Genomic DNA, 10,166 nt, shown 5'->3' with positions numbered 1-10,166 from the left:
GAGCATATTCTAATAGATCTGTTTCCAGAGAACACGCTTGGTTCTAAGCTTTAAGTTGGTGAATACTAGTGCTAGTTTTTTTATTTTTTGCTTAGACAGATTATTCTTTAAGACATGAGCATCATAAAGTACTTGACAAGGTGGTGATGCCTTTTATTACTATTTTAAGTACCAAACGTATCAGCATAACAGTTCCTTTGAAGCTGAAGAGTTTTAGAATTTAATAAATGAGCTACACATTGAAGAGTCTACTAAACTACACCGGTGAATGCATACAATGCAGGATCTTGATGCGAAATTCGATGAATCGCCATTTGGCCACCGGCTTTTTATCACATCTCTGTGTAGTTGTTAAAGGAAAAATATGTATAACCTAATGTCATATATTTTGCATAATCAGCAAATAACGTTTTTGTGCATTTGCTTATTGCGTTCACACTTTATGACTAATAAAGTAGGATGTGCTTGACATCGAACAATCGAGATTTTTCGTAGAAGAAATTTTTTTAATGATTTAAGAAAGTATAATCATTGGCGTTTGTTGAACGGCAACTTCCTTGTAATCTAAATAAAAGGACGCGACAAAAGATTTTGTACCACAGTTGTTACATTCGCCATATCCGCAAATTTTCGTGAGCGATCGGTTTTGAGGAGACAAACAAAATGGTAAGGTTTATAAATCATTTATTGTTTTTCAATTTATTTATATGCAAGATATTTAACTAAACAAGTGTATTTTTGAGAATATTCTGAGGCATAAATACCTTTGCTGGCACTAAATATCTTTTTTCTATGTTTGCGCTGAAGTGCCTTTTACAGGTCAAATAATGTTGAACATCACATTTATGATATACAATGTAGAAGTTACAGGATCTTTATTTATTTATTTATTTATTTATTTATTTATTTATTTATTTATTTATTTATTTATTTATTTATTCATGTATTTATTTATTTATCTATTTATTTGAATTCGGGTGCGTTATGACCTGAGCAATATAATGGTAATATAAAATCAATATCATATGGCAATATAATAACAATATAATAAGAATTAAGGCAAATAACTTCTAAAAAGCAAATTTTGTGTACTTTTGTGTAGTCAACTAGGAGACTGCATGTCTTGGTGTGTTTATTTAGGCAAACGGTTTTTAACACTTAAGTCAGAGTACTGATTTTTATCTATTTATTTATTTATTCATTTATTTATTTGAAATTGGGTACAAGCTTAAAATCGTTCTGACCTGAGCAATGTAATGGTAATATTATAATAATTATTATATGGCATTATAATGCAATATAAAAATAATTTAGGGAAGTAACTTCTGAAAAAAGCAAAGTTTGTGTAATTTGTGTTGTCAACTAGAATATTGCACTTTAAGGTAATTAATTAATTTATTATTATAATCACTTAGGTGATACTTTTAATCATATTTGCTACAATTATTTTAATTTCTATAGACATATACATGTTCTATCTATTTTAAGATTTGTTATACATGTCTATCCATATAAGGTATATGTTGTTTATATTGGAACTGAGACAAGTAGATTTTGAGGATCATACTTGATTGGTTTTTGATGTTCATGTATAAATTTGCTTACATTGTAATTTATTTAATATTTACGTTCAATGCTTGAATTGGTGTAGTGATTCGAATATTTCATTATGAATGTATCACAAAAAATCATCAATAACTGTTAATTTCAATCTACTATTAGTATGATTATTAACTTATGGTACAAACAAATACATGTGTATGAAATACTGAAAATTGTATCATAGTTTGGGGACCTTTCTGTTGAAAATGTGACAGAGTTAAATCGTATACATAACATGCACAGTGCGTTAACTGGAGTGCAGGTATTAGTTACCCGTACTCCAGAGCATGCCCATTGATTTGTTCACTTTGTCCGGGGTTTACATATTGTGTCGACAGAGACAGGGATAGCGATGAAAATGTCATATTTAGATGCTCGTTCACTGGTTACTTTTTTGTGGCGTTCGATATTGTGGTATCAGGAAACGTGTTTTTATGGTTGACTATGATACAAAAGAGAAAGAGTATCAAAACACCTGTCAATCTGATTTATACTCGGGGGCTACGCATTCAAATACAGGCTGGCAACTATAAAATTATAAAATAAAATTTCACAAAATTATTGAATCTATTTCACTTTCCGCTGAAAATCATGTAATCAATGTATGATATTTCTAGTTATGTTTAAGCAAAATCGTACTTGGATGTAATTCTGTTATTTTTTAGAAATAAAATGTATGACATGGAACAATGGATAAGCAACAATATCATTCAAGATAAATATTGTCTAATTGTCGTGTTGCACTAAATGTGACTAAAGAAATTTAACTTCCAAATATATATAAATAATAACTTTATCATGAATCTTTAAGTCCATCAGAACTTGAGAGAAATCTAAAGAAGGTTCTTTAATTGAAGTTGCATATTTTGGAATTTTATACTCTTGCAACCAAACAGAAGAAATAGAATGAAACATTTCTTAAATATCGGGATATGAAAATGTTTTGGTCTTTTTTGTTTGTTCATCCCAGAGCTCAACTTTCTGTTTCAGAATCCTAAGCTCCTTATTATTTTGCTTGCTTGTCTTTGGTATGTAGATGGTTGTGACAGAACTTGTCACGGTGGTTCTCACAACTGTAACAACAAGCAGAAGAGGGAAATGGAAACATCTACAAACATACAACTGGTACGATATCAATTATCATTTTAACAGTATTTTACCGTGGTATACCGTATGATAATATAATTTGAACAATTACTTATATGAGATACTGTTAATTTCTTCATTTATTTATGCAACAAGCGGTGAAAATATTACGAATTTAGAAAAAACGAGTAGAAGAACTAGATTATTGAACGTAATTCTTACAAATGAATTTGATCTAGTTATTGTAATGAATCATTTATGTTATTTCTATTCATAACCAAAAAAAAATAATGTATTTGAACGCGCCATCCTCACTCCCTCCATTTATACGATTTGCACACATTTCATTTCTTAAAATCATACTTTTTTCTGCAGGTGGGGTCCAAATACACCGTCAAGCTACCAGAAAACCCATGCCATTTTAATACGTACGATGCCGACCATGATGGCAAAATAAGCGAGGGAGAACTGTTTGGTGTTCTTGGTATTGACAAGATACCAGTATCTGTGTTGAAGGATCTTGATGTAGTGACAGGTCTGACTTTATTTAATTGCTTTAGATGAAGATTAAAGGGTATAATGCTTTATCTAATGACATATATTTAAAAAGTATACTACAAACAAATTATGTTTCTATTCAGTTATGGTCGACTCTCGGAAGAGTTTTTATCATAAACTGTCTCTATTATTTAAAAATCGTTAAAGTTGTATTTGAATAGAACAAAAGGTTCCAGTACAAAAGTGTATGCTTGTATGGTTTCAATCGCAAAGCAATAACGCAATAACATTGTTCGCAGTTTCCTTTACAGGAAAATTAGTTAAATTACAAAATACCAACAAAGTTCATGAATGTTTTGTGAGTATTCTTTTTCAAAATTTAGACAATGATTTTGTAGACTTCCTACAGCAGATAAATAGCTCTATTCACTTTCAAAACACGGAACTTTATTACAAATAATTCACAATGAATTTTAAAGTAATATGCAAAGAAAGTAAAAAAAGTAAACAGAAATGGTAATTAATAAATAAATGTATATCGTTAATATTTTACTAAAGATACAGATACATGGGTTATGAAAATATTTGCATAATTTTCTAACAGAATCTATTAAACCAGTAGTATCATATATGTCCTTTTTTGTTTTTTCTTCTCACTTTCATGGCTGTTTAACATTTTTTATTTCCATCCATTTCCATCTGTTTTTACATTTTTATAAAATAAAATATTATGTGACAAATGTTTGTGTCCAACAAAACATTTCGTTTTGGAAATATCATGAATCCTAAAGAATGATTTTGTTTGACAAGTTCATTTCTATTCAAATTACTGTTATCTTTTACAGATCATGGAGTTATAACAAAAGAGGCATTTGACGCCAAAGTATCTCAAGTAATACCTCAATGTGGGCGTTCTGATTAGTTCTCACATTGACCATTGTACCGGATATACAGACTGTTTCCCGTTTATGCATCCATGAAAATAACTATGAACTAACATGATTTTTTAATGAATTACATGTTACATTGTAACATTTTATAAAAAATATCATTGAAACAATTTAATTTACAATTTACAATTCAATATTCACACATCCACAATATTGTTAGAATAACAGATACATTTGTGGTGTCGTCACTGAGTGAGAGTTATACACTAATTAAACATAAATCATCTGATGATCATTTACCTTTTCCAATAAACATGTTGTACATAAAATCAAATAAAGCGGTGCAGATATAATACCGATTTTTTGTTTGTTTTATCTCTTGTTTTGACAATGCCTTGTTCCTTTCTATATCATGGTTAGTAAATAACATGAAAAATGTGGATGCATGCAAAAAAAAAAAACAGAACAATGTGTGGTGTAATTTTGAGAATAAAACAAAGATACAAATTTATGTTAATAATATATTTATTCATCTGGAAACAGAGTCAACTATGGTTATATATGAAGACTTTAAAATGAATTATACAATAATTATCATAGTTAAGCTTTAAAAACGTGTATATACAAGAGAATGTAAATATTGCACAATTCAAAGGAAAACAACAAGGAACTGTAACATGGTTGCTATTAAGGGGTGATCTATTTAAAATCAACAAAAAAGCGTCAAGAAAAATTGAAAAGCACGTGAATCATCTGGATAGTTTCTCATATACATAGGTTTTCTTGATCTATACCTATACATTGTTCCTAAAAGCTTCTTCAAGTTTTAACAACGTCTCTTTAGCATAAGTTTTGTTTTAAACCCGACATTGCTTTTAGTCTAAGAGAACGATACCCCACCGTATAGAAATGTGCAAAGCATAGACAGCTTCAGCCCAGTTGAGATATGCTTATATGGTATATTTTATTGTTACTTCAATCAAATTTTATGCCTGTTTTGTAGATTAACCAACCCAATGTCGTATTTACACATTATATACATATTCACAATTGACTTAGTGTGTAAAATGGCCTTGTAAGTACCAGTATAAAACAAAACTACACATTTTTGGTCTGTTTACAAAAGACAACTTTATTTCTTGAAGGATCATGCTATATGCTTTATCATTAATAAATGGGTTATGAATGTTAAAATTCCAGTGGTTCTTAGTACACATACCGCATATAATTGGATACGTTTGTGTTGTATAATAATTCGTTATTTGTAAAGTTTCACTTTTGTGAAATCTACTGTAATTTCACACCTTTTTGTGAACAGGAGAGCAAATAAACTATATTGCTAAAAATATACTTGAACAACAAATGGCGTCTCAACAAATACACAGGTTGCATAGCAAACTGGTGCTGTTGCCCACACGGCGTCCGTCCGTTATTTTTATTGGTTTTGTAGGATTTTTGAAAGCACCAGTGTCAAAGACTTTCTTCATTTCTGCAGTCATTGTCATAAAAGCTTGTTCAACGTTTGTTGCAGTTTTTGCACTTGTTTCTAAATACGGAATGCCCATCTCATTTGCAAATTCCTAGCGTAAGACAAAGGTTTGTTTAAATGTAGATGAATATCGAAGCATGTATTTTTATTCCTTCTTTACTCAGGGATTTGCTTTTTTGTAGGTTGTAGAAGGTTTGAACTTGCTAATGTCTCTTAACCAATGTCATTAAAAATAAAAATCAGTGTTAATTTATAAAACAACTACAACATTGGATAAAGCATACACCGAGTGATAGGACGGTAAAATAAATACAACGAACATACCTGTGTCATTTCATAAGTAACATCTCGCTTGTGTTTCAAGTCCGATTTATTACCGACAAGCATTTTGGCAACATGAATTCCACCAAATTTGTCAATTTCATTTAACCAGTTCCGAATTTTTTGAAAAGATTCCTAAAAAGAAATCCTTTTAGATTACTGCTATTTAATTTACTCATCTGATCAGATTTCATTATAATTATTATTATTATTATTATTATTATTATTATTGTTGTTGTTGTTGTTGTTGTTGTTGTTGTTGTTGTTGTTGTTGTTGTTCTAGAATATTATAAATACAGTACGTGTTCGTTTAGGCATGCTTTTGTTAAATTCTTACCATGTCGGTAACATCAAACCCCAGGATGACACCATGCGCCCCTCTGTAAAACGCTGATGTTATTGTTTTAAATCTCTCTTGCCCAGCTGTATCCCACTTACATAGATGAAAAAATGTTAACGACCCATTCTAGACAACTTAAAAATGTGGAAACGTCCTCTCATGTAAAAGAACGGGTAAAAATTGTTTTGATATCACACATGAATTGTAAATGAAATGATAAACAGTTGTATATAACAAGATTTTTATTGTCTTGATCATAACATGTTTGAAGTTATTGACAATATAATGGTAGTTGCAGTTTTTCGTATATAGATAACCTTTTTCAAAAGAAAACTGTGATGGTGTATTAATGTAAAATAAAATATAAAAAAATGTATACGTACCATATTCAATTTTATAACTTTTTCATCCATTTCGATTGTCTTGATTTTCTACAACAATAACATATATTTTTGTACAAAACAGCTGAAGAGTATGAATATTTGAGGAAAAAAAATGTGAGTTCTTTTTAAATTGTAAATATAAAAGAAAAGAAAAAACGAAGAAAGCACGAAAGTAAAAAGAATACATTATGTAAATTATGTCACAGACCTCTTTTCCCGTATCGAGTTAAAATTGTGATTTTTAAAAGCAAGATAAAAACGTAGTCATTAACACTGGGAAAAAATCACGTCAGCATACTTCATGGCAAAATTCACAAAACTTAACAAGGACCTTGTTTGAAAGCAGACAATTAATACAAGGTTCAGGGTGAGTTAGTTTTTGATATGTTCAATACAATAAAAGTTTGTTTGCATATTTAAAAAGCGTCATTTAATTCATTTAAGGACACTTACAAAATCTACACCAATTGTACTAATGTAGTGATCTGAGAATTCGTCGTCCTGAAACAATGAAAATAACAGTAAAATGACTAAAATCTTTGGAAAGTATTAAACTATTCCGTTTAGAGTTTATAATTATAAATGTGTCACAACATGCATATTTGTTTCATCAATTTTAAATGTCGTATTTTAAGTAAATATATCTTGCGTTATGCTGTTCTTTGTTTTACTTTAAATGTATTAAACTAACATCAATGTTGGTGAAAACTATTTGCTTATTTGAACAACTTTAAAGCTAGCCAATGCCAATATATATAAAGCTTAAGTGAGGAAGGAAGGAAGGAAATAAGGTTCAATCAAACACTCATGTATTGTCACCTGCTTTATTGCAGAAATAAATTTTACATTACAAAGAAATTTATAAAAATATGTATACACGGTACTTACGGCATATCTTAACAACAGACATGATTTCCCGACGCCGGAATCGCCAATTATCAACATCTTAAACAACAGATCACTAGAAAAGAAAAAAACAATGATCAATATAATTACGAAACAGTTAATCACTAATAGGAAAATGGCAAAATGCATGTACATGTACCTAAAATACTTGTGGTATTGAGAGATAGCTAGTCATCGTCAGTGTTCGTAACATATTAATTCCAACATGACTTAAATGAGCGAACGCAGGGTAACTTTTCAGTTCCTAGTCAAAAGCCTTTTCCCTAAATTATCATTTATTGTTCGAAATTCTGGCAACATATTATACTTGGCAGTAAATTTCCAGTTTTTCGTTTGCTTAATGTAATGTATTCAAAAAAGAGAGAATATATTGAATGTTTGAAGAACTTTTTACTCACTTGAACAACTATATATTTGAAAACAATTATATATTATGTAAAATTTTAGGTTTGCAAGTGATTAAAATGTAAACAATATCAAACACTTACTTGTTCAAGATACTCGTATCATGATTAATAGAAGTTGTCATTGTCATTAATTGTCAGTTAAATGAACCAAAAATTTTAAATGCTTAAATAATCCGATGTAAAGTTACCAAACTGAATAAAAGGGACTGTATTACTCATGTTTAAATAGTGTTTATATGTGTCATGTTTTAAAAGATCAAAGATCAACCCTTTACGATAAATGCCCCCCCCCCCCTCTCCCAAATTAAATAAACTTTAACGCAAAATAGGACAGCGTGGCTTATATGATACCATTTCTAAAATTAGACATTATTAGACATTTGACAATCTTTATCATCAAAAACAGTATACTTACCTTGATTGTGATAATAACTTTAACCTGACCTTTTACTATTATTTTTCCTCTTTTTTATTATATCTAACGAAAGAATTTTATTAATTTTAATGTAATGTTACATTTTCAATAATTTAGTTTGTAATATTTGTTTTGTGAGATTTCCTAATGGTATATGTTCATTAATTTAGTTTGTAATAGTTGTTTTGTGAGATTTCCTAATGGTACATGTTCATTAATTTAGTTTGTAATATTTGTTTTGTGAGATTTCATAATGGTATATGTTCATTAATGTAGTTTGTATTGTTCCTAATGGTGCATGTTCATTAATTTAGTTTGTAATATTTGTTTAGTGAGATTTCCTCACTTAAGTTAGGAACGAAAGAAATGTGACTAAGAAATATTATATTACTAAATGAACGCGAAAAGGATATCACTTTTCACAACATCTACAGTATGAGTAGCAAAAGAGTATTTAAGATCCTATAACACAATTTTTATGGTTTTATATCATAAATATGATGCTCAACTTAAGATTAATCAATTTCGTAAGTTCCAAAAAGCATTATTTATAAAGATATTACCGAATTTAACATGTCATGTAAATAAAGGGAGGTAATAAAAAAAAATATTTTTTATAAAGTCTAAATCAATTTATTCATCTCCAAAACCGCTGGGGTGAAGGGGGGCAGTGAAACTTTAAAGGATTGTTTGTCGCCATGCCTAGTTGTGCATAGTATCTTGATGTTCAGCTTGATTTTTTTGCACAGTTATGACCCCTTAATGGTCAATTTTTAGTCAAATAGACTTGTCCGCGCTTCATCTCCAAAAGCGCTGGGAGATTTTCAGTGACACTTCAGAGGATTGTTTGTCACCGAGCTTGGTTGTGCATAGTTTCTTGATTGTTCAGTAAATTAACTTTGTTCATCCTTCATCTCGAAAACCACTTAAGAAATTTCAATGAGTATTTATAAAATTGTTTGCATGGTGTCATGATTTTCCAAGCCTAGTTGTGCATTGTGCCATGATTTTGTGCATTTTTTTTCGCACATTGGTGATTTTTTTTTTTGTAAAATTTATTTAGACTATTTCTCCTACATTTCTGATATTTGTTAAAGGCGGTCGGGCGTATATTACCAGAACAGAAACAGAACAGAACAGAAACTTTATTACTTGGTTTAAGCATAAAAAGCTCATCACCATATTAAATATACAAAAACAACATATAATACATAAATGACACATGACATGAATATATATAATTACAAAATAATGGTTTATGTGATGTGAGAATGTTTAATTTGAGATACGAAATTACTTAAAAAGCATATGAATACATGTATATAATACACAAGAATTTGCCTATCTTTACCAAACATTATCAATTTAAGCTACAATACATTTTCTTCTATGTGAATACAAAAAAGCAAACTGACAAATGAAGGGGGATAACTTAGGTAACTTTACATAACCAGTATTTTAACATTTACTTCCCCTTAATAATTCATGATCAATATTAATAGAATTCATTTCTATATGAAAAATGAATACATTTACTGATTTTGTACGTTTTTTTATATATATAAAGAAAAGAAAAACCCACACAAAACAGACCAATACCCAAAACAACTAACACTTGACTTAATTATAAGGATTAGTTTTGTCAAAACATTTTATCATGGTATTTATATTTGGTTATGTGTTGAAAAACAGATATAGTTAATTTGAGAAGATACAAATATTAATAAATAAATAGAAAAATATATGTAATATATCGTATATGTATATATGTACAATTTCATATTCACATATAACTTAACAAATCTACATGATGAATATACAATGCGCAT

General features: G+C 29.3%; 2 protein-coding genes across 2 annotated transcripts; one reads left to right on the top strand and one right to left on the bottom strand.

Annotated features, from left to right (window-relative positions):
* The first annotated feature begins 527 nt into the window (after positions 1 to 527).
* On the top strand, positions 528 to 4,435 carry LOC132733297 (uncharacterized). Its single transcript, XM_060719917.1, has 4 exons — positions 528 to 666; positions 2,593 to 2,727; positions 3,064 to 3,223; positions 4,032 to 4,435. The coding sequence occupies exons 1-4, from the start codon at positions 664 to 666 to the stop codon at positions 4,106 to 4,108; spliced, it is 375 nt and encodes a 124-aa protein (XP_060575900.1). The 5' UTR covers positions 528 to 663; the 3' UTR covers positions 4,109 to 4,435.
* Positions 4,436 to 5,446: 1,011 nt separating this feature from the next.
* LOC132733305 (uncharacterized) lies at positions 5,447 to 8,142 on the bottom strand. Its single transcript, XM_060719924.1, has 7 exons — positions 8,004 to 8,142; positions 7,498 to 7,570; positions 7,063 to 7,110; positions 6,610 to 6,657; positions 6,224 to 6,319; positions 5,890 to 6,021; positions 5,447 to 5,656 (listed from the first exon to the last, which is right to left on the bottom strand). The coding sequence occupies exons 1-7, from the start codon at positions 8,048 to 8,050 to the stop codon at positions 5,447 to 5,449; spliced, it is 654 nt and encodes a 217-aa protein (XP_060575907.1). The 5' UTR covers positions 8,051 to 8,142.
* Positions 8,143 to 10,166: the final 2,024 nt, after the last annotated feature.

The sequence above is a fragment of the Ruditapes philippinarum genome, unplaced genomic scaffold, assembly GCF_026571515.1.
Source record: "Ruditapes philippinarum isolate M1 unplaced genomic scaffold, ASM2657151v2 ctg1559_1_1_1_1, whole genome shotgun sequence".
NCBI classification, from domain to species: domain Eukaryota; kingdom Metazoa; phylum Mollusca; class Bivalvia; order Venerida; family Veneridae; genus Ruditapes; species Ruditapes philippinarum.
Note: the sequence above shows the minus strand (reverse complement) of the source record. Positions and strands in the feature narration are given on the sequence as shown.